At 36.9% G+C, this 25,619-nt stretch overlaps 1 protein-coding gene across 2 annotated transcripts in view; it reads left to right on the top strand.

Annotated features, from left to right (window-relative positions):
- The window catches only part of LOC130927179 (carbamoyl-phosphate synthase [ammonia], mitochondrial-like), a 113,698-nt gene that overhangs the window by 61,742 nt on the left and 26,337 nt on the right, over positions 1-25,619 (top strand). For both annotated transcript variants that reach the window (XM_057852814.1, XM_057852813.1), the window contains exons 21-32: positions 185-303; positions 5,660-5,801; positions 5,944-6,009; positions 6,158-6,227; positions 6,629-6,810; positions 12,644-12,838; positions 18,036-18,103; positions 20,292-20,367; positions 20,995-21,072; positions 23,390-23,497; positions 24,536-24,625; positions 24,714-24,884. In XM_057852814.1, coding sequence (XP_057708797.1) covers positions 185-303; positions 5,660-5,801; positions 5,944-6,009; positions 6,158-6,227; positions 6,629-6,810; positions 12,644-12,838; positions 18,036-18,103; positions 20,292-20,367; positions 20,995-21,072; positions 23,390-23,497; positions 24,536-24,625; positions 24,714-24,884 — 1,365 coding nt within the window. The remainder of the gene's footprint in view (positions 1-184; positions 304-5,659; positions 5,802-5,943; positions 6,010-6,157; positions 6,228-6,628; positions 6,811-12,643; positions 12,839-18,035; positions 18,104-20,291; positions 20,368-20,994; positions 21,073-23,389; positions 23,498-24,535; positions 24,626-24,713; positions 24,885-25,619) is intronic.

Below are 25,619 nucleotides of genomic sequence, written 5' to 3'. Positions count from 1 at the left end.
TCTGAATACTATCTAGTCCTCCATCCATTATTTGGAGCATTACATGAACAAGCAAGAACTTTTTGGTTCTATTGAAGAAAATGTGTTGGATTTCTGCCCTTGCAACAAGGAGAATGAACGATGAACGTGATTATAATGAATTATATATGTACTTCTGCATCTGTTTGATGTTTCTTCCCTTCAGGCTCTTCACAGTGGTATGAGTATAGCTGAGATCCATCAGTTGACAGCCATTGATATGTGGTTCCTGCATAAACTCCAAAGGATAGTACAACTGGAGCAGCACCTTGCAAATTATACAAGGTATAAACATGTGCACTGTGCATTACAGTGATGTCAGCTTTTGAATTTCATGGTCAAAAGGCACAAATTTAGTATTTTATATCGTTTATAATGAGTCAGTGTAGTAATTTCTCCTTGTATTTAGTACTGACAAAATGGTCTGATAATGTGGTTGTAGCGTGATCTTCCCCATGATCTTTTTATTATTTTAATCATATTATGCATACATGTGAATACATATATTTCACCTGAATCCACATATTGCCTTGCAATATAAAATATTAGTAGAAATTTATGAGCATTAAAAAAAAAAAAAACATAAAATGCCTAGATTGTTCTTCTCATTTTTATATTCTTAATTGTCTCTTATAGACACGTTCCTTCCGGCTTTGCCTTTGATTATGAATCTGCTGTGAATTTGGTTTTGCACTGCTTTCCTTCTCACTCTTACTGTTTAATAATAAATGGCTAGTTGTTGTATGGGCAGCCTTCCATATGTCAGCCTCTTGTATACTCTATCGCCTCTAGGGTATAGACTATTGAGATGGACACATTATAGTGGGCTGCTGGCAGATGAATGCCCAGCAGAGTCAAGCTGAAGTGGTCCTTTGCCGTCCTGAGGTCCAAAGGATCATAAAATGTGCATCACTTAGTAGGTTATTAAATTGTGATTGATTGAACATAGAAGAAAGTAATTGGATGAGTAAATTATTATTATTTGGCAAGGCACTAATGAAAAGTTTTTGTTCAAATGTGATTAAGATTATGATAGTCTACATGTGATTCACTTATTCACTGCCATTGACTGGCAGTGATCACTGGTTCTAAAAGATGAGCAATCACAGACAGTCCACCCAGATTAAACAAATTTGAAGTCTAATGTTGTCTATAGCAGCCGATGAGTTAATCGTCAGGCCTTTATGGTATTAGTTTGTGCGGTGTACTGCATATTGCTTTTTTTTTACCTTGCTAATATTTTCTACTCCCAGATTCAGAAAATCTATAATTTATACTAGGGCTGTCAAACGATTAAAATTTAAAATTAAAATTAATCGAGTTAATCACAGCTTAAAAATTAATTAATCGTAATTAATCACTATTCAAACCATCTATAAAATATGCCATATTTTTCTGTAAATTATTGTTGGAATGGAAAGATAAGACACAAGACGGATATATACATTCAACATACTGTACATAAGCACTGTATTAGTTTATTATAACAATAAATCAACAAGATGGCATGAACATTAACATTCTGTTAAAGCGATCCATGGATAGATAGACTTGTAGTTCTTAAAAGATAAATGTTAGTACAAGTTATAGAAATTTTATATTAAAACCCCTCTTAATGTTTTCGTTTTTAATAAAAATTGTAAAATTTTCAGTCGAAAAATCAACTAGTAGGTCGCTCATTGTTGATGTCAATAATTACACAATTCTCATGGTCATAAAATCAGTCGAACCTAAGCGCCAGCAGAGGGCGACAAAACACAAGTAACAAGTGCACATGACCCTGTTCTGTCATTTTACTCTGTTTGAGCGGGGCATGTGCGTTAATTGCGTCAAATATTTTAACGTGATTAATTTAAAAAATGAATTACCGCCCGTTAACGCAATAATTTTGACAGCCCTAATTTATACCTTTTAATAAAGGTCAAACTTAATGTTAATATTGTTTGTACTGATTTTACTATCTGAAATGTTTCTCACAACCAGTGTTGTTAATCTAAATTTAAAAACGTACCGGTAACACTTTACAATACGGGTCCCTTATTTAACATTACTTAATGCATTTTTAGACAATAACTAATGTTTATGTAACATTACAATAATTAATAATATTGCTTATCTAACATTTATTCATATATTAATTAACATTATTTATTATAATTATTCATTAATTAGTTAATGCATTAACTAATGCATTAGTTAATGCATAACCAGACAGTAACTAATGGTTTGGTAAAATTAAAAAAAAAAAAAATTATATAGGCCTATATAGGGTTAGGGTTTGTTAACTTAGCATTTATAATTTCTTAGTTAAAGGACACATGTGCTACACTTTACAATAAGGGTCCAAAAAGCATTCACTAATGGTTAATAAATGTTAAAGGGGGGGGGGGGGGGGGGACTTAAGCATTTATAATTTCTTATTTAAGGGACACTTGTGCTACACTTTACAATAAGGGTCCAAAAAACATTCAGTAATGGTTAATTAAGTTTAAGTAATACTTATGAGGTACGTTCACGTGAAATAATACCATACTTAAGGTTAGGTTAGCAGCACCCAAGGACTCACAGAGCTTCTTATTTTAAAATAACAATCACTTACTAGTATCAGTATACATTGTTAACTGTTTATTAATGCACTAATGTAATGTATATGTGAATTAATGTTAAGTCATGTATTATACATATTATATATTATTAACCTAACCTTAAGTATGGCATTATTTCACGTGAACGTACCTCATAAGTATTAACCATAACCTTAATTAACCTTTACTGAATGTTTTTTGGACCCTTATTGTAAAGTGTAGCACACGTATCCCTTCACTAAGAAATTATAAATGCTTAAGTTCCCCCCTCTGTACCTTTATTAACCATTAGCGAATGCTTTTTGGACCCTTATTGTAAAGTGTAGCACATGTGTCCCTTAACTAAGAAATTATAAATGATTAAGTTAACAAACCCTAAACCCTAACCCTATATAGGCCTATATATTTCTTTAATTTTGCCAAACTATTAGTTACTTTCTGGTAATGCATTAACTCATGCATTAACTCATGCATTAACTCATGTTAATTAATTTAGTTATTGTCTTAAAATGCAATAACTAATGCATTAACTCATGTTAATTAATATATTAATAAATGTTAGATAAGGGATTAAATGAATGATTGTCATGTTACTTAGACATGAGTTATTGTCTAAAAATGCATTAACTAATGTTAATTAAGGGACCCTTAATGTAAAGTGTTACCAACGTAATTAGTTACAGATACAAACTGCTTCTTCCAAAAAGTAATTGCGTTAGCAACTCAGTTACCTCACTGTAAGAGTAATTAGTTACTCAGCAAATAAACTGACTTTACTTTTCATGTTCCACGCCTTAGTACATTATACATTCTATGACATCTTTCACCTAAAAGATGTTTATATTAACTCATTGAAGAATAAAAACACTATATACAGTGTTTTAGAACATTTGGTATTTATTTGGATCAAATATATTACAATCTGTGAAGAAAACACAAATGTAACCAGACTATTAACCAGTGCATATCTCCGAAACTGTATGATAGGCATGCTGGACAATAAGAAGAAAACTGTCCTTAAATATTCTGTGTAAAAGGCCAATAGTTAATTGTGTGTATTTTAAATTATATTTGTGAACGATCTTTTCTATAATGGTAAATTGTTTGTGGATTTTTGGACCTACGCTGTGCGTATTTAAACGACGTAACATCCGGTTGTAAATCAGCAGACAGCTGCATCTTGCCGGTAAGATCGCTTCCCTGTTGAATTTTGATATCTATCCTTCGCTTCTTTAACATCTAACAAAAAGCAAAATAAAGTAACAATATTAAATATTGAAAATAATAAAGTTTGAGAATGCTACCTTTGAAAGTCCCTAGCCCGTCGCCATTATCGCTGTCTTGTTGTGTTTGCTAGAGCGTGCAGTAAAGCATGGCATTATTTGCCCACAGAGCCAGTCATCACCGCATTTGTAATGGCGTTACTGCTCCCTTCCCTCCTCCCCCTCCTGCTCTGCTTTCTCCAGACAAGCAGACATGCAGCTGATGTGTGATAAAATCAGACAACTCGCACTTCATTTAACCAAATTGTAGCAACGCGCTCCTTTACATCCTCAGTAACGGTAACGGCGTTGCAAAGATGGAAAAGTAATTAATTAGATTACTCGCCACTGAAACAAATAACGCCGTTAGAAACACCGTTATACTCTAACACAGTTAATAACAACGCTGTTCCCAACTAAACCGACCAAATTTGACAACAAAACCATATTCATTCATATTTTTAGCCGCACTGGACTATAAGCAGCAGGAATATTCCCTAAAGACCACCTAAGACTACTGTTGTCACCATACTAAAACTTTCAACACGATATCAATACTTAAATAGTAACATCGATCTTACATAAATAAAAATGATAATAATAATAATACAACATTTCAGTATCAAAACTTTGATACTTTTCGGTACTCTTCACAACCCTACTAAAGACAGCGACTCATCACAAAAATCTAAATCCTCATAAAATCCGCATTGGACTACAAGTTGCAGGGTTCACAGCAGGGGAAAAAAGTAGAGGTTTACAGTCTGAAAATTAGGGTCGTTACTGTAGCATAGCTTTTTCTTGTTTGTCCGTCTGTCCGTCCGTCCGTCCGTCCATCCATCCATCCGTCCATCCATCCATCCATCCATCCATCCATCCATCCATCCATTATCTACCGCTTAATCCGGGGTCAGGATGTGGGGGCAGCTTTAGTAGGGAAGCCCAGACTTCCCTCTCTCCAGCCACTTCAAGCAACTCCTTCTGCGGGATCAAAGGCATTCCTAGGCCAGCCGGGAGACGTAGTCTCTCCAGCTTGTCCTGGGTTGTCCCGCCAGTAGGACATGCCTGGAACACCTCTCCCGGGAGAGCTGTCCAGGAGGCATCTGAACCAAATGCCCGAGTCACCTCAGCTGGCTTATTTCAACGTGAAGGACTAGCGGCTTGACCCTGAGTCCCTCCCGGATGACCGAGCTTCTCACCTTATCTCAAAGGGAGAGCCTGGACACCCTGCTGACGAAACTCATTTCGGCCGTTTGTATCCGGGATCTTGTTCTTTCGGTCACGACCCACAGCTCGTGACCATAGGTGAGGGTAGGAACGTAGATCGACTGGTAAATCGAGAGCTTCGCCTTTTGGCTCAGCAAATATCCCAAGAGTTAGCGTCTGTAGCTGGGGTCGGAATGCCAAGGTCCCCGCCTTTGGCTGCCGCCCAACTCACTACGCCCAACTCACTATGCACCCGACCCCTTTGGTCCCTCCCACAGGTAGTGAGCCCATGGGAGGGGGAAAACCCCATGGGCTCACCATGTCCCCATGGATACAGGTCCAGCCACCAGACGCTCACCTTCGTGCCCTACCTCCAGGACGCCGGTTACACGTGTCTGCAAGGGAAAAATACTTTCATTTATATTCGTCATCATAAGGGGTGCTTTGGAGCCATGCTTTGTCTTAGTTTTTCATGTTTGTACCAGTTTGAAATAATGTTTGAATACAATGAATTTAAAAACTTTTATTTTCCAATTCTTTTCAGAAATTTGATAAGGGATTTACCTGTTATATTTGCATTTTTTATAGTCTTTCAGTGTCCAAGGGCCTGCTTCTTAGAGCAAAGCAAGAAGGCTTTTCAGACCGACAGATTGGTCTAATTTTGGGCACCAATGAGCGAGCAGCTAGACAGATGAGACTCAGTCATGGTCTTAGACCATGGGTCAAACAGGTGAGGGATTTTTCAACAACTCATACATTTAAGTATGTGATTACTTGATTCTAAGTGTATTGGGAAACAAACAATATCAACACAATGATCGAAACAATTTTTATTTTAATCTTTTTTGTGTGATATCTAAATGTATTTTCAGATTGACACACTGGCAGCAGAGTATCCTGCTAAAACCAATTATTTGTATTGCACCTATCACGGTCAGGTAAGAGGTTCAAAAAGCATTTTCAAATGTTCTTATTATTTAGATATATTGAAGTTTATAAAAACAAACACATTCGAAATAATGATACAAAAATTGCTATTATTCATTCAGTGTAAACCAAATACTGATGATTGATCTAATTTAATAGGAGCATGATGTGGACTTTCAAGACTCAACAGAGTCAATTATGGTTCTTGGTTGTGGGCCGTATCACATTGGTGAGTTATTATGTTTTAACAATAGTCTAAACTTCACTCATGCATTACTTTTATTTAGTTTTATGATTACATTTTCTTGGAGTGGTATTAAATTAATTGTTGCCTCATTGATTGTATAACAATGCTTGTCCCAAGAAACTGCACTTATACATTTGAAATGATTTTGCCTGATGACTACATCAAATAATACATGATGTAGATGATGAATATTGTTAACTGTTGAAAAAGGCATTTTATTTCATTTCAATACAACACAAAAAAAAAGCAAACTGATCACCTTATAAGTGCCAAATTAAGACATTTTTTCTCAGCAAAATGTTCCCTTTAAATCTTAAAAAATATACTTAGTAATGTTTATTACAACTTAGTGTAATACTTTTATTAACTGCTCTTTCCACCAGGCAGTAGTGTTGAGTTCGACTGGTGCGCAGTGTCAAGCATTAGAGCCTTGAGACAAATTGGCAGGAAGACAGTGGTGGTCAACCATAACCCTGAGACAGTGAGCACTGATTTCGATGAGTGCGACCGCCTGTACTTTGAGGAGTTGACCCTGGAGCGCATCTTGGACATCACACAGCAGGAGGTCAGCACAGAAGGAACATTTGTATGTGGTAAATTCCAATTCAAGGGTTTCTGCATTTTGGTCAGGTGGTCAAGAACTATGGACTGCAGCAATGGTCAGGAGGATATCTGGACTCTTACTTACATTAAACTGTAGTCTACAGGTGTGCCTTTTAGGCACCGTGAAACCAAGGGCGTAGGTTTGCATAGGGACGGTAGGGACATAACACTAGCAACTTTTCAGGCTGCTCAAATTGTCCCCACCAACTTTTAAGCCACCTTATTTGCATTATACAATGAGTTCAGTTTTCTGGGTAATTTTGATTGTCTTCCCATATGTTGTGAGGATAGAATAGACCCTACCATTATTAATTATTTTAACTATGGACTTACATTGATCCCTTTTCACCTGCTGAATATGCCGGTCCATTTTTTCCCCCTCGTTTGATTAGCTAATGACTTGACCACCCGCCCTCTCCCCCCGCCACACAGACACATGCAGACTCACACAACCTCCCCGACAGAAATACAATATGCCGCCTACTGCACCCCCTTAGTAGAGAAGGGATATTAGAAGTTTTTTTTTCGGCCAGCACAAACCATTGTAAGTAATATAAAAAAACATCAGTCTTGTGGAGGTGGGGGAAACACCACTGACTTTGCTACTAAAGTCCGACCTGCATCAGAGTTAGCATAGCATTAATCTCTGTGAACTTGATAACCTACAAAACTACTGCGGTTAGGCCAGCTTCCACAAGGAACAACAAAGTCAAGGGAGCTGACCCCCATTTGGAGCAGTGTTTATTATGCATTATGTGCATTACTGTAATGCAGTACGGTGGCTTCAGAGTGCAAGTCCCAGGAATGGGTCCATTTCAAAGGGACACTGACATGATAATGAACTGACACGAAAAAAAAAGTGAAATGAAATCACACATCAGAATTTCATGAGAGTGCTTTGGACGCTTCAGATGTAGATCAGTCCTTAGATATCTTAGATTTTTTTTTTCATCAAGTTTTTTCCAAATCACATTTATATTACAATACTTTAGTTTGAGTCTAGGAGTGCTCCAGTATCCCCTAGAAGTGGACTCATTCTTGAATAGCTCCCTGTTTTTTTTTTTTTTTTAAACTTTTTATTTTATTTATTTTTAATAAGGGAACTTGCACTTCTAAATGTTTCTTTAAAATTTGTCACAGATCCCCGTTCAATAATCTGTTTGGTCTTATTGATGTCCCGTTCCCAGCAAAAAGTGTACATGCAGGTTATGCTGTTATATCGTCCCTACCAATGTTGAGACCAAACATATGCCCTTGCGTGAAACTCATCTAGCCATGTACAGTGTTTTCATAGCTGTTGTTAACTTTTCCATTCTAGAGGAACAATCACCAACATTCAAATCAAGTCAAGTCAAGTCAGATTTATGTATACAGTATAGCCCGAAAATCATAAAAAGATCCCAAAAGGCTTCCCGGCCGAAACCAGTTAGCCAGTTAACAAACAGGAAACAACATGGCACACATAGAACCAAAAACAAACAAACAAACAAACAAACAAACAAAAATTCACCATTACATTCACTCTTTCTGTACAATTTAGACTAGAGTATTCTAGTTCTATGCATGTTTTTGAAATTAGGACAGTGAGGTGATAACTGACGCAGACAAACTAACCACTCACACTGTGGCATTTTTCAAATTTACAAAATGCCTTAATGCTACACTGTAGCATGTGAAAGCCATGTGAGTGAATACAAGACACATGATGCATCTCTTTCATATTTTGCCATGCGTTGAGCCAATTTTATAATGAATAAGAAGGCCGATTCCACTCCATTCCACTTCTTGTCTTTTCCCTAATCATTGTAGATGTCCAGTGGTGTCACTTTCCTTTGGTATCCACTAAATGCTGTGATTGAAGTGTAGTTAAAACCTTTTATAGGGCAAATGAGTATTTATTTTTCTCTAATTTAAATAATACTAACGGTAACAACTTAACCCTATAAAGTCCTGGTGCCTAATAACACTCTAAAATTATCTTTTTTTCCCTTAAATTTCATGGAAAGGACTGGAAGGGCTACACTGTAAATGCTGTTATACAACTTAATTAAATATGATAAGTGAACCAAACTCAATTTTTATCAACCTGCTGTGAACACTAATTTTTAACAAGTATTTAATAATTTGGGGCTGGAAAACATGCCTAACTTGATGATCTCAATTAAGTCAAATTCGAACCAATAATTTTGTGTACCCAGTGATCTTTAGGCGTTCTTTCAGACATGTGCAGATCTGCCTCGTTTATTTCGTGCTTTTCTGACACAAAAATATTCCCGCACACATCCACGGTGAACCGGGCCGTCAACCAGAGCTCTCTTCAGCACTTTCACTTACTTTACTTACTCACATCGATTTGGTTAGTAAATATTTTACTCTTATATAAACTGTCGTGTTGCCTTCTTAGGGCAACACGGCAGTTTATAAAAGAGTAAAATATTGTCAAGACTGTTATTTATATGTTCCGCTGCAATGGATGATGGGTAGTTGAGGCAACCACCACTGAGAGTAGTGATTGCTGTTCTTATGTCATGTGTGTTCTGTTTAAACTGTAGTGTTGCTTGGTCGTGCGGTGTATGGGACACAAGAACTGCAAGTATTAAAAACAAAAGCCAGTCCTTGTCATTTTTCTCCACGTCGCTCGCCACATTATTAACTTACCAAATCAATGCGAAGTAAGTGAAGGTGTTGAAGAGAGCGGGTCAAAAGCCAATGTCTCTTGTGTCTTAAATGCATTGTTGAGCATTTTAAAATAGTTTGAGTTAATCCATTGAGTTTTCTCCCTTTATATATTTGGAGGCAGGGTCAATATTGTTTGAAAATGTTATTAATAAATTAGCTGTTTACAGTGGGCCAGATAAGTATTTAGTCAACCACCAATTGTGCAAGTTCTACTTGAAAAGATTAGAGAGGCCTGAAAATTGTCAACATGGGTAAACCTCAATGATGAGAGACAGAATGTGGGAAAAAAAAACAGAAAATCACATTGTTTGATTTTTAAAGAATTTATTTCCAAATTTGAGTGGAGATACTTGGCAACCTACAAACCAAAAAGATATCTGGAGGTCAAAGAGGTCTAACTTCTTCTAACGAGGTCTAACGAGGCTCCACTCGTTACCTGTATTAATGGCACTTGTTTTAACTCTTTATTGGTATAAAAGACACCTATCCACAACCTCGGTCAGTCACACTCCAAACTCCACTATGGCCAAGACCAAAGAGCTGTCGAAGGACACCATGGACAAATTTGTAGACCTGCACCTGGCTAGGAAGACTGAATCTGCAATAGGTAAAACGCTTGGTGTAAAGAAATCAACTGTGGGAACAATTATTAGAAAATGGAAGACATACAAGACCACTGATAATCTCCCTCGATCTGGGGCTCCATGCAAGATCTCACCCCGTGACCTCAAAATGATAACAAGAACGGTGAGCAAAAATTCCAGAACCACACGGGGAGACCTAGCGAATGACCTACAGAGAGCTGGGACCACAGTAACAAAGGCTACTATCAGTAACATGCGCCGCCAGGGACTCAAATCCTGCACTGCCAGACGTGTCCCCCTGCTGAAGAAAGTACACGTCCAGGCCCGTCTGCGGTTCGCTAGAGGGCATTTGGATGATCCAGAAGAGGACTGGGAGAATGTGTTATGGTCAGATGAAACCAAAATAGAACTTTTTGGTAGAAACACAGGTTCTCGTGTTTGGAGGAGAAAGAATACTGAATTGCATCCGAAGAACACCATACCCACTGTGATGCATGGGGGTGGAAACATCATGCTGTGGGGCTGTTTTTCTGCAAAGGGACCAGGACGACTAATCTATGTAAAGGAAAGAATGAATGGGGCCATGTATTGAGAGATTTTGAGTGAAAATCTCCTTTCATCAGCAAGGGCATTGAAGATGAGACGTGGCTGGGTCTTTCAGCATGACAATGATCTCAAACACACAGCCAGGGCAACAAAGGAGTGGCTTCATAAGAAGCATTTCAAGGTCCTGGACCTGGAGTGGGCTAGCCAGTCTCCAGATCTCAACCCCATAGAAAATCTGTGGAGGGAGTTGAAAGTCCCTGTTGCCCAATGACAGCCCCAAAACATCACTGCTCTAGAGGAGATCTGCATGGAGGAATGGGCCAAAATACCAGCAATTGTGTGTGAAAAGCTTGCGAAGAGTTACAGAAAACGTTTGGCCTCCGTTATTGCCAACAAAGGGTACATAACAAAGTATTGAGATGAACTTTTGGTATTGACCAAATACTTATTTTCCATCATGATTTGCAAATAAATTGTTTATAAATCAAACAATGTGATTTTCTGTTTTTTTTTTTCACATTCGGTCTCTCATGGTTGAGGTTTACCCATGTTGACAATTACAGGCTTCTCTAATATTTTCAAGTGGGAGAACTTGCACAATTAGTGGTTGACTAAATACTTATTTGCCCCACTGTATATAGTAGAATAATTGCAGGTAAAAAAAAAATGAATTCACATGATGAATGAGTAGCACTAAAGCTAATTAAGGTATAACCTCAGTACTGGAAGCTTACAATAAATAAGTTACAGTAATCTTCTTTTTTTCTTTTTTTAACCTGTCCTGTTCAGCTATTTGACACAGAGAATGGAAGTCTAAGTGCCCGGGTTGTCTGAAAGTTTTAATGTTTCACATTGAGAGTCTGATATACTCCCATTGTGATCATTCAAAATACCTTTTTATTATGACAAAGCAGCGGACAGGAAGGGATTATGGGGGGACAGAAGAAAAGCAACACAAGAGAAGAAAGAAAAGAAACACATACACAAACAGCAACAAGAAATACATAGAACATCTAGACTACTTATTAATATGCTGGTGCCATCGTCAGCGAGATGTATTTCCGGTTTACACCATGTGGGGGCCTATTGGCCAAGTTACAGTAATCTAGTTCATGTTATTTTGAGTACTGCAAACTCCAAATGTAATCTAATTCATTCAAGTTAATTTGAGTACTACAAACTCAAAATAAACAATTTACAATAATCCAGTTGTTAAAGTTAATTTGTGTCCTTAAAACTTGAAATAAATAAATTGCATCTAATTAAGTAATATACATTTTCTAAGGCAGCAAGTTTGTATTTTTATTTTAAGTAAACTTATCATATTTTATGGTGTAGCTGTGAATACTAAGCATCCAGTGACATTGATGGCGCTAGACGTCCGATCCGTTTTTGACTAAAAGGAGAGAATACACGAATGTGGATTGGACGTCTAGCGCCGTCATTGGGTTAAAGGTGTGTATGTTCAGAGATCTCACATTATCATAATTCCCATTATCACAGCTACCCAGTGGCTTGGTTTTAATGCATGTGTGTAAGGTTTTGGTGGTATGGCATTAGAGCTTGAAGATAAACCTTGGTCAGGGGAGCGAGCCCATGAATAATGAAGACAATTTACAGGATCTACCTGACATTGCCATGGAAACAGCATCATAGTGGATACGCTAGACTGAAAAGGGAGCCGCAAACTGTGAATAAAAGGAGCAAGAACACTTTTTCTTCTGACACACACAACCTCGGGTGATAAACTAAACCCATGGCACAGCCGAGATGAACTGTTTTTTTACGTCTCATCTTTTCTCTGTGTCATCAGTTGCCAAAATAATTAAAATTGGCCACAGTCTATAAATCTTGCTTGATAGGTGTTTGGCAGTCGAATTTCAACTTGACAAAGTATATTCTGCCGTCTATTTTCTTTCCTTGTTTTTTTTCCCCCTCCTTTTGTGTTACTCTTTTTTTCCCCACACATCTTCCTCTGCCCTACAGGATTGCAGTGGCACCATTGTGTCTGTGGGAGGTCAGATACCCAACAATCTTGCAGTTCCTTTACACCTGAATGGGGTAAACATTTTGGGCACAAGTCCCCTACAGATTGACCGAGCTGAGGAGCGCTCTGTTTTCTCCAGAATCTTAGATGACCTTGGTGTAGCTCAAGCCCCGTGGAAAGCTCTCAGTTCTCTGGTAAGAGGAAACGTAAATAATTAATACAATAGGCGAACGCAACCAAAATATGGATTTTTTTCAATTTTAAATATTAACGTGAAAATATGTCCTTTTTATGACAGTGCCAATAAAAATAGTGTTAAGCGATTCATGGCCTGCAAAGTCCCCTAATGGTTGACATCTAATGTTCTTGTAAGAAATAATGATAATACTGTATAACACTAAGAATACAATTGCTATTGTTTTAGGTCTGATAGCTGTATAAAACTATTTTGGGTTTTAAATCCACACTGTAAAAAATAAAATTTGAAGTAAGCATTACTCAAATTTTCAAGTTCTCTTCAGTCACTTATTATTTTGAGTATTGGTAACTCATCACATTAACAGGGTTAACGCGTTAAATTATTTAACATGAATGATCGAGTTTAGGGGTGAAACTTAACATTTTGAGTAAGATGATCTTGAAAAGACAAGTCAGGTCAACTTAAAATGTTTAGCTGTGCTAATATGAAATGTTAAATTTTGTAAACTTGGCCTTAGCCTCACTGCCTTCAGAAGAGCATATTCAACCTGTGTTTCTAGAGCATTGCGCTGTCATTGAGGAGACCCATGTCACAGATTGGAGCTAAAATATTGTATTGTTGTATGTGTGTGTGTGTGTGTGTGTGTGTGTGTACTTAAAACTCAGTCAGGTTTACCTAAATTATGAGTTCAGACTACTCAACAGAAGTTCTGTTTACTTTAAATGTTGAGTTAGATTTAATTAACAGAAGTTTAGTTCATTTAAAATGTTGAGTTCTGCTTACTAAACATAACTTTAGTTAAGTTTAACATCTGATGTAATATTTTGAGTTTTCGGTGATAACTTCACTTTGCACATATTCCATCAAAACTTGCACTGAAAAGTAAAAAAGGTTGACTGTAAATTTCAGTTTTTGTCAATCACACCATGTTTTTGAACTACATGATCCCTGCACGCTCCCAAAAAGAAATGTGGAAAACCTTGTTTTTAATATTCAGCGGTACCTCTACTTACGAAATGAATTTGCTGTGGAAGTAGATTCGTAACTTGAAAATTCTTAAGTGGAGACCCATTTTACATGTATATGCTCATCATCCGTTCCAAGCCCCGCAAAATTCAGAAGCAAATCTTTTATAATGCATCAAAACATGTAAGATTTACATGGTATAATTATATAAATGCATAAACATAAAAACAGAGTTGTGCATGATGTGGAAAAAAAACAAGAATAGAGTAAAGAATAAAAGTTAATGCGCTCATGTAAATCTGTCAGAGCATGAGGGGTGAATGAAGAGGATGTTGGGATACATACATACACATTAAGTAGAAGTCATTCTTAGCTAACTGGATGCTAGGAATGCTAGGCAATAGCCAATGGCAGAGCAGCTATCACTATGTTACGTTCAGTAAACTTTGGGAGCTGCGAGTACCAGCCATATTGCCTTTCCTATCCAAAAATTAGTTTCGAAACAAAAGGCAATATTTTCCCGTTGAGGCGTGTCTTAACCTGAAAATTCTGTATATAGAGACGTTCGTAAGTAGAGGTACCACTGTATATCATCGTCGTTGTCTCCCGCTTTTCCGAATCCGGGTCACAGAGATAATCACTCCAGCGTGTCCTGTGTCAGCCCCGGGCTGTCCTCCCAGTTGGACATGCCTGAAACACCTCCTGAGGGAGGCACCAGGGGGCATCCTAACCAGATGTGTTTTTTTTTTTTTTTCATTCAAATATTGACATTAATTACAATGAAATACGAAACAAGCATGCCTGCAATGTTTAACACTATTTTTTTTGTCTGTTTAAACAAAGGATATGGCTAAGTAGGTAAACTGTGTGTTATTCAGGTGATAAGTGAAAAACTGAGATCAGGTACAGTATGTATTCTGCACCCACAAATGAGTCAAAAACAGCTGTCAGACCAAAGCTACAGAATCTTTTCTCCCAAATTGTTTCCCAGTGTAATTAGGTCATAATAGGGCAGTACAAAAGTACAGTGGTATGAAAAAGTATCTGAACATTTTAGAATTTCTCACATTCCTGCATAACATCACCATCAACTGTGATCTTATCTTTGTCAAAATCACACAGATTTAAAAACAGTGTCTGCTTTAACTAAAACCACCCAAACATTTATAGGTTTTCATATTTCAATGAGTATAGCATGCAAACAATGACAGAAGGGGGAAAATAAGTAATTGAACCCTCTGCATAAGGAAACTTAAAGAGCAATTGAAACCAATTTTTACCAAACAATTTAAGTCAGGTGTGTGCCCAATCACTGATGAGTGGTTTAAAGCTGCCCTGCCCACTATAAAACACACACCTGGTAAGAATTGTCTTGATGAAAAGCATTGTCTGATGTGTATCATCGCTCAGTCAAAGGAGCTGTCTGAAGACCTGCCATGTATAAAGCTGGGAAAGATACAAAACCATCTCTAAAGGTCTGGATGTTCATCAGTCGATAGTCAGAGAAGTTGTCTACAAATGGAGAAAGTTTGGCACTGTTGCTTCTCTCCCAAGGAGTGGCCATCCACCAAAGATGACGCCAAGAGTTCAGCGCAGAATACTCAGAGATGGAAAAAAAGCCTAGAATGAAAGAACCGTAGAATGTCTGCTAAAGACTTACAGAATTAATGGCACAGTGCAATATCTCTGCACACATCAACTATATGTAAAACTAAGGCAAAGAATGGTGCGGTGATGGGAGGACTCCAACCAAAAACATTGTTTCTGGTTTAAAGTTCGCAAAAAGGCTCTTGGGCACGCCGCAGGAGTTTCGGCAAAATATTTTGTGGACTGATGAAACCAAAGTTACATTTTTTGAGAGTAACACACAACGTCATGTGTGTAGGAAAAATTGAACAGCTCACCAACATCAACACCACATCCCCACCATGAAGCATGGTGGAGGGAGCACCATGATTTGGGGCTGTTTTGCTTCCTCAGGGCCTGGTCAACTTACAATCATTAATGGAAAAATTAATTCAAAAGTTGTTCAATTCAAAAGGATGTTTTGCAGGAAAACCTGAGGGCGTCTGTCAGACAGTTGACGCTAAAAAGAGCATGGATGCTGCAACAAGACAATTATCCAAAACACAGAAGTAAATCAACTTCAGAACGGTTTCAGAAAAATAAAATACACATTCTGCAGTGGCCAAGTCAAAGTCCAGACTTGAATCCCATTGAGATGATGTGGCATGACTTAAAGACAGCGATTCATGCCAAACATCCCAGGAATCTGACTGAACTACTACAGCTTTGTAGAGAAGAATGGGCCAAGATTAGTCCTGATCGATGTGCCGGACTGATCTGCAGCTACAGGAAGTGTCTGGTTGAAGTTATTGCTGCCAAGGGGGGGGTGGGCACTTACAAATTTTTCCCTTCTGTTATTGTTTGCATACTATCCTCATTAAAATATGAAAACCTATAAATGTTTGGGTGGTTTTAGTTAAACAGATACTGTTTTTTCATCTGTGTGATTTTGAAAGCGATCAGCTCACATTTGATAGTGATTTTATGTAGAAATGTGAGAAATTCCAGAAGGTTCAGATACTTTTTCATACCACTGTATGTACTATATTGGCTGTTATGTTATTCTGGTTTCGCAATGTCCTGTATCCTTTTTGTCTTGGACTATCAACCAAGCGTTAGTCTTTTCTTGACTTTTGAACATTTGACTTCAACCACATTCCTGGGAGGAATAGAAAACCATTCAGCGAAGCATAAAGGACACTGAAAAATATGAAGATCTTCTAAAATAAGTCCCTTCAATTACTTTTCTCTCAGGCTACGTTCCACAAAACTATTAGATTGTACACAGATACTGTTCTGTCTATCTGTTTCCCCGAATGACTGAAAGAGGTTATTTATGTTTGGCGAGAATAATGTCATCTGATCTGTGACGTGCTTGCATCTGTCAAGATTGTCTTTTTGCATAATTATGATTGAATGTTGAGAAATGGCAAAGGTGCGAGTTGGCTAAGAAAAAAGAGGAATTGATGAATTAGAACTAATGCAATTGTACTGTAGATGGCCCCTGGAGATTGCTGTTCATAACTCCTTAAACTACATAGACCATATCATATTACGCTATGCAAAAAAGAGCAAAGTACCATCTTTTTATTAAGATAATTAGATTTTTTAAAACCAAGATTATTACATCACAAAAAACAATCATAGAAAATTACATCTACACATCACCATTTGGGTGGCTCAGTTTTACATAAGTGTATTTAGTAGTGTAAATGTCTCATCCAAAATCTAGGAATGCTATGTTTGTCATCTCTCACCTCATGCTGCCACAGTGCTACTATGCATGCAGGGAAGATGAGATGGATTCATGCATACGTTTATTCATCTCACAGTCCATCTGGTGCGTCCTGCTACAAGCAAACACACAGTTCCATGCAACACATTTCGTGCTGTTTTGTTGCTTTAATCATGTTTCATCTTTTTTCTCTGATTCAATTTAGATGGCCATTAAAAACAGCTAAACCTTTATTTGAATTGTCACAGACTAGCACTTACAGTTGTTGGTGCTTTTATGCCATATAGAAACACTCACAATACATGAGGATGTGAATAAAGAGCGTCAGACTATCATTCACTGCGAGATTGCTTCCACCCTCTGTTCCACGTGTAAAGTGAATGAAACAGTAGGAACATGTAGGTGTTTTTATTTTTTTATACCACTAGATGGCGAAAACGTACTTTTTTGTGGTAAGATTGGTTCATTCAATTACTGAGTCATGATCAATATGAATAAACTGACCTTAATTTTTTGAAGACTGTAAAACTACGCCAAGTCAAAATTGCATACATTAGCTTTAGTTTTAAGACTATGTTAAGTTGTTGTTCCAGAATGCAGTAGATGGTTGTGTCTTGACATCTTTTAGACTTCATCAGAATAGATGTATTTGAATTTTCTTTATGATCTTTTGCACATTTTGAAAGTATGCACATTCTCTTTCAAATTCAAGTATTTTAAATTTGATTGTTGATGAAGTACATCCTTTTTACCTTTTCAATTATTATTTTTTTTAATTCAGTTTTTTTTTTTTTTTTTTAAATGGGCAATTTGCATTGCAATTCAAAAAGTACAGCTATATTTCGCAATTCTAGATAATATTTCGAAAAGTGATGTACCTTAAGTTAACCGGAGTTATAATTGTGTGTATATATATATTTTTCAGGAAGATGCATTTGCCTTCGCTAACCGGGTTGGCTATCCCTGCCTACTGCGTCCATCCTATGTTCTCAGGTAAACTTCAGTGCTCAGGTTAGAAGGTTTAATACTTGCTAGTAGTATGTTACTACTAAGAATGTTATTTTGAGCTTCCACCCATGACACACATACGGTACATAAAAATGTTTAACTGATATTTGACAGCTAAAGTGAGGAAAATAAGTATTTCAACACCCTGCGATTTTGCAAGTTCTCCCACTTAGAAATGGGCGGGTTTGAGATTTCATGGTAGGTGCTTGTAAACTGTGAAAGACAACAACAACAACAACAACAAAAAAACAAACCCCAAAATGAGAGTGTATGATTTTAATTTTTTTTTTTTTTTTTTTTTTTTTTTTTACAGTATTTGTATTATACTGCTGCAAAAAGTATTCGAACACCTGAGAAAATCAATGTTAATATTTGGTACAGTACTCTTTGATTACAATTACAGAGGTCAAACGTTTCCTGTAACTTTTCACCAGGTTTGCACAGACTGCAGTAGAGATTTTGCACCACTGCTCCACCCATATCTTCTCTAGATCAATCAGGTTTCTGGGCTGACACTGAGAAACAGAGTTTTAGATTCCTCCAAAGATTCTCTATTGGGTTTAGGTCTGGAGACTGGCTAGGCCCCTCCAGAACCTTGATATGTTTTTTACGATGCCACTCATTGGTAATTCTGGTTGTCTGCTTCAAGCCATTGTCATGTTGGAGGACTCAGTCACGAGCGATTTTCAATGCTCTAACTGAGGGAAGGAGGTTATTTCCCAAAGTTTCACTATACATGTCCCTAGTCATCCTCTCCTTAATGCAGTGCAGTTGTCCAGTCCCATGTGCAGAAAAACACCCCCAAAGCATGCTCCTTCTGTGGGGTTATTGGCTGATTCTTCACCATTCTTAGGATCATTGAGACTCTAAAAGGTAGATCTTGCCCAAGTCCGATGGAGAGTGACAGTCATGTTTAGCTTCTTCCATTTTCTAATAATTGCTCCAACGGTGGGTCTTATATCACCAAGCTGCCTGGCAATTCCCCCATAACCCTTTCTAGCCTTGTAGAGGTCTACAGTTCTGGCTCTGGTGTTTATGAACAGATCTTTGGTCTTGACCATGTTAGTAATTGGAGAGTTCCTGATTGAATGGGTTGGACAGGTATTTATATAACCGTCTCAAAGAGGTTAAAAAGTCGGACTCAAAAATTCTACCTCCACTCCACTTATTTGTTGGACTTTTTAAAGGCGACTAACAGGTCTTTGAGTCTCACAATTCTAGCTAATAGACAGCTGTTCAAATACTTATTTGCAGCAGTATAATACAAATAAGTTGTAAAAAAAAAAAAAAAAAATCATACACTGGAATTTCTGGATTTTTTTTCTTTAGATTGTCTTTCACAGTGGACAAGCACCTAACATGAAAATTTCAATCCCACCCATTATATCTAAGTGGGAGAATTTACAAAATCGCAGGGTTTTCAAATACTTATTTTCCTGGTATTCGACAAAACTCTTGCTGGGAACATGCTTGACAGAATGTTCAGAAAATAGACAAACCCCTGACACTGCAGGGAGACAAAAATCTACCATTGGTAAATTTAAACCACTTGAATTACATGTCAAATCTGCAAGACAACGCTACCACCATGATGTAGTGATAATGTTGTATTCTATGTAAACAAGTTGATTCAGAATGTGAAAATCTACTCACTGGAAAAAGATTTTGTTTGGAGAGCAAATATTTTAAACAAGTAACACAGTGCAAAATATGTGTGTTGTTCAAGAGGAAATATCATACTGAATATATAATGTGCATTATGTTCCACACATTTATGGTTTGAATAAATATCACAATATAAGAACATTCTGGAACTACCGAATATGTGAATAATTCAGGCTGTGTTCATCCAAACCAATGGCCTTTATTACTTTTCGTCTTTTGTCCAGCCCATTCTTTCTATTCAGAAGGAGAACTAAACGAGCACTCTAACATCACAAAGCAAATTCCCAGAAAAACTTATGAACTTGGTTTCAAGAGCCCGCAGTGCTTTTCATCTCAATTGGTACATCTCTTGTTCGCCACTTTTGCTGTTTCCAGACCTTGTTCCCGATGGTGATGCAACAGAAAGATAATGAGTGTTTGAAGCTTTTATGCGCTTCTCTTTGCATCTCCTCTTCTCATGTGGCCTTCTGCCTCAATAATTTTCTTTCCGCCTGTGTTTCTTCATCAGTGGCTCGGCAATGAACGTCGCACATGGAGAGGATGAGATGAAGCGCTTTTTGAAGGAGGCCACCCAGGTGTCCCAGGTGAGGGGCAGTGCCCATTGACTGAGTATGCATTTTTGACAGAGAGCAAGAAAAAGACAGACAGAGAAGTGGTATGTCCTTGGTTCTAATGTACATGGACTAACAGGTACCGTGCACGCACACACATACAGTACATGTACACTTCATGCTGAGTTCTCCCTCTGCTTTCAATTATCTGCTGCTAGCAGCTGATGTAGCTGTTGGCTAGTCGAGTGTGCCCATTTTTTTTCTTCACTGCACCCCCAAGTGGTTCAGGGGCAGCTGTCCCTTTCTAAAAACCAATACAATACCTGGGGCTAGAAGAATACACACATCTTGTACTTTATGCACACACATTTATACCTGCAGTGCACCAAAGCGAGACTCTTTGTTGTTTTGTTAGCTTTTCTTAGGCAATGGGATTTAAGCTTCACATTAGTAAATTTCCTGTTGTTGTGAGTATCATAAACTTTCTCAATATTACTTTCTTAATTTTGTATTTTTCTTTCAGGTTTTATGACAGATAAAGTAAAACATACCATGACCTTTGGAATTCTAATGCGCCTAATCGAAATGCATGGCTTGGAGCGAGTTCATCCATTGATTCTTTTCTTATTAAAGTAAAAGTATCTTCTTTCTTTTCTCTAGGAGCATCCGGTGGTGATAACCAAATTTATTTGTGGTGCTCGAGAGGTGGAAGTGGATGCTGTTGCTAGTAAAGGGAAGGTATAGTATTTCCATATTATTTGCTGTGTTAAATTCTTCACAGTACACGAGCTTTTTCGGTAACACTTTCCAATAAGGGTCCCTTAATTAACATTAGTTAATGCATTTTTAGACAATAACTAATGTTTAAGTAACATTATATTAATTAACATGAGTTAATGCATTATTTAATGCATTAGTTAATGCATTAGATAATGCATTAGTTAATGTATAACCAGACAGTAACTAATGGTTTGGTAAAATTAAAAATATATACAGGCCTATATAGGGTTAGGGTTTAGGGTTTAGGGTTAGAGTTTGTTAACTTAGCATTTATAATTTCTTAGTTAAGGGACACATGTGCTACACTTTACAATAAGGGTCCAAAAACATTCAGTAATGTTTAATTAAGGTTAAAGGAATGAATGCTTTTTGGACCCTTATTGTAAAGTGTAGCACATGTGTCCCTTTACGAAGAAATTATAAATGCTTAAGATACCCCCCCCCCCCCCCCCCCCAATTGAAGCACGTGTGTCCGTAAACTAAAAAATTATAAATGCTTATGTTAACTAACCCTAGCCCTATATAGGCCTGTATACAGTATATTTTTAATTTTACCAAACTATTAGTTACTGTCTGGTTATGCATTAACTAATGCATTAACTCACATTAATTAATATATTAATAAATGTTGGATAAGCAATTACATTAATTATTGTAATGTTACTTAAACATTAGTTTTTGTCTTAAAATGCATTAACTAATGGATTAATTCATGTTAATATATTAATAAATGTTAGATAAGCGATTGAATGAATTATTGTTATGTTACTTAAACATGAGTTATTGTCTAAAAATGCATTAACTAATCTTAATTAAGGGACCCTTATTGTAAAGTGTTACCGCTTTTTCTTTATTAGGGCATCTATGTATACTGTTATTGTTGGCTTCAGTGACAAAATGCACTACATGAACATTATGCATAATGCATTAATATGCAGTATATACAGTACAGGCCAAATGTTTGGACACACCTCATTCAATGCAATGCAAATGTAGGTCCCAACCCCATTGATAAAGCAATAAATTGCACTAATCAACCCTGAAAAGGCATACCCGTGAAGTCAAAAACCATTTTAGATGACTCCCTCTTGAAGCTCATCAAGAGAATGGCAAGAGTATGGAAAAAAAAGTAATCAGAGCAAAGGGTGGCTACTTAAAAGATACAGTGGTACCTCGACATACGATCGCTTCAACACACGATGTTTTCGACATCCGACATAAAATTTGACTGGCCATTTGTTTCTGCATCCGACGACATGCTCGAAATAAGACGATTTATGACAGTGCCGCAGTTACTTTGTTTTCCCATAAGACTGACGCACACCGGATTTTCTTGTAAGAGAAATAAAATTGGTCTCCTAGAATGTTAGTACAGGTGGCAAAAAAAGGAAAAAGGTGAGGCTTACCATGAAAATGGTACAAAAATATGAGTATGGTGGGCGCATCCGTGAGCTGACTTGACAATACCGCCGTAGAATGTCTAGAATCTCGATGCTCCTCCTCTGACCTCCGTTCGCCAGTCTTTATACGTTAAGGTTACAATTATTATTGTGGGAACATCGCCAAAAAGTCCCAAGCTTCGTCAGGGTTTTAATTATTTATTTCAGAATTTGTGCAACAAAATATGCCTATTGTCCGCCACATTTGGACAAAGATTAAGTAATAAGTCCTCTCTCCCTCACTCTGTCAAGTCAGCCACGTGGTGTGTTCAGGTGCACCACGCAAAACACATCCGCCACATTTGAACCCCATTATACATTATACATTATTACAGGTATTATTATTTTTATTATTATTATTATTACTATTATTATATTATTTTTCTGATTTTTATTCATAATTTATTTGTTTTGCTCTGTGTAATTGGTATTTGCAGTAGTACCAGCAGCATTTATTAAGGATTTAGTGTAGGTTTTCAGGCTGTGGAACGAATTAATGGGATTATAATGTATTCTTATGGGAAAATCCTGCTCGACATATGACTATTTCGACTTACAAACAAGGTCCTGGAACGAATTAACTTTGTATGTTTTTAGTTTTGTTACCTTTTTTTTGCTGAGCATATAATTCCATTCATAGCTTTATTACCTTCATTGAGAATTTACAATGCAAATACTAATGAAAATAAAGAAAACGCAAGAATGAGAAGGTGTGTCCAAACTTTTGGTCTGTACGATAATTGTATTGGACATCTAGCGCCGCCAATGACAACCAACGATTTAAATGAGTGCCACATATAGGATTTATCAAGGTGTGACCAAATCTTTGTGTCTAGGTACTGGTCCATGCGATAACAGAGCATGTAGAAGATGCCGGAGTACATTCAGGAGACGCTACCTTAATGCTGCCAACACAGACCATTAGCCAAGGTTCCTTAGAAAAGGTCAGTTATGCTCCACAAAAGCACAGACAGTGGCACATTTTCTGTGCTCAACAATGTAGAAGGTAAATACTGGCTCGATGCTAATGAGCAATTATAATTCCCCCAAAGACCTTTTAGTTCCTTTTGATAAATGACTGCAACATAATTTTATATAGTATACTGAGTTGACTTTATTTTGCAGACTGGAAAAATTTGGGTTTTGGGGCCGAATTACTTCACCACCATTAAACCACTGAACATTAAATCATACTGCAATAAACCTCATTTGAAATTTAGTTTTTCCTGGAATGTTGTTGGAAATAGAACCAAAACATAGTGCACTTATTTTACTCATTGGCTACTACTGACAGTGCTAGACGTCTAATCCAGTTTGAATTGAAGAGACTCGCGGCGATAAGTCAAAATTGATTGGCCGTCTAGCTCTGTCAGTGGCAGCCGGTGAATTAATAGCATTGTCTTAAAAAAATAAAATAAAATAAAATAAAATTAAAAAAAAAAAATAATAATAATAATAATAAAACAGAAAACTAGTAAGTACTTGCTTATTCATTAAAAAAAGCTTAACTTGTCATATGAGCTTTTTTTAAAAAAAAAAAAGTAAAATGTGTATCATTCATTATTTCATTTTTTTATAAAAAAGGGGAAAACTATTATTTTTTTAAAATTATTTTTAATTGAAATAAAAAACTTTTTTAAATAAAAAACGAGCCCCCCCCACCAAAAAAATAATTCTTTTTTAACAATTAAATGATCTCTGCCAACCTTTCCAATAAAAATGGATTGGACACCATGAATTGAAGCCAATGAGCTAATTGTCAGTATTATCTTTCTAATGTATTATCATTATTTTTTAATTAAAAAAATATATACAGTATATATGCATATATATTTTAGCCCACATGACTCAAAATGTGATATCCATTTATGTGAGCACCATTAATGCGTTTTTTTGTTGTTGTTGTATTTAATTAGCAATAATAGTGACTTGGTGTTAATACAAAATCACCATATGTCCTGTGTATTTTTCAATCCTCTCAGGTCAAAATGGTGACCCGGAAGATAGCTCAAGCATTTGAAATATCAGGCCCATTTAACACTCAGTTTTTGGTTAAAGGAAACAATGTCATGGTAGGTAATCAATTCCATTGGTGTGGCTGTGTAAAGACTGAAGATAGACCTAATGCATTGTTGTTTGTCTATTGTATGTTCTTTTTAGGTGATAGAATGTAATCTGCGGGCATCACGTTCATTCCCCTTTGTATCGAAAACAATTGGTGTGGACTTCATAAATGTAGCCACCAAAGTGATGGTTGGAGAGGATGTGGACGAGGCCAAACTGCCCACGCTAGAGCGACCCATTGTTCCTGTAGACTACGTGGGAATTAAGGTGAGACTTGATTGGTGGCATTGTTAAATAAAAATGAAGACAAGTATAAGATGATTATGTTTTTGGAAATCTGAGAAGCAGGCACTAATGATCTGGTTTCGTTTCATGCAAATCCAGGCCAGATTGTTGGCCCTAAATAACGAGGATAGTTTTTAAAGGAAACCTCGGACTTAAAGATTTGTAGGCTCTAATATGCCACAATTGTTCTCTTTTACTAAAATATGTTATTAGAAACAAAAAATATTGCCAATGATTAAAAATCTATAATATTTTGTACATGTTTTGACCTGCATTACCTCAAAATACCTTTTGCATGTGTTTCCCTCTCATACTTTTATGCATTGTGTTTTCTTATGGTAGCTTCAAAGCAGATTGTTGATCTGTTGACCACATTAGTCACGTAGCATATTTAAACCACCCATATTTGACACGTTTAAGTATTTTCTTAAGGCATCTTTAGTATGTTCTGTCTGTATGCATCTAAACAAAAGAAGCTTAAAGTGTACGGTAGTACTTTGGATGTCAAATTCGCCTCTATAGGACATTTCGCCGGTGAAGCACATTTTGGCAGAACACCGTTTTCTTTTTCCTACTCTCGCCTCATCCCGTCTTTCCTGTTCATTTTGCTTTTGCTGCTCGTTTTGTGAAATATCTACACTGCTGTCATGCTCGTTTACGTTCCTATAGGGTTGAAATTGAAAGGGTTAAACCGATGACATGTTTATGTCGCTAGAG

This window comes from Corythoichthys intestinalis, chromosome 12 (genome assembly GCF_030265065.1).
Source record: "Corythoichthys intestinalis isolate RoL2023-P3 chromosome 12, ASM3026506v1, whole genome shotgun sequence".
Classification (NCBI taxonomy): Eukaryota; Metazoa; Chordata; class Actinopteri; order Syngnathiformes; family Syngnathidae; genus Corythoichthys; species Corythoichthys intestinalis.
Note: the sequence above shows the minus strand (reverse complement) of the source record. Positions and strands in the feature narration are given on the sequence as shown.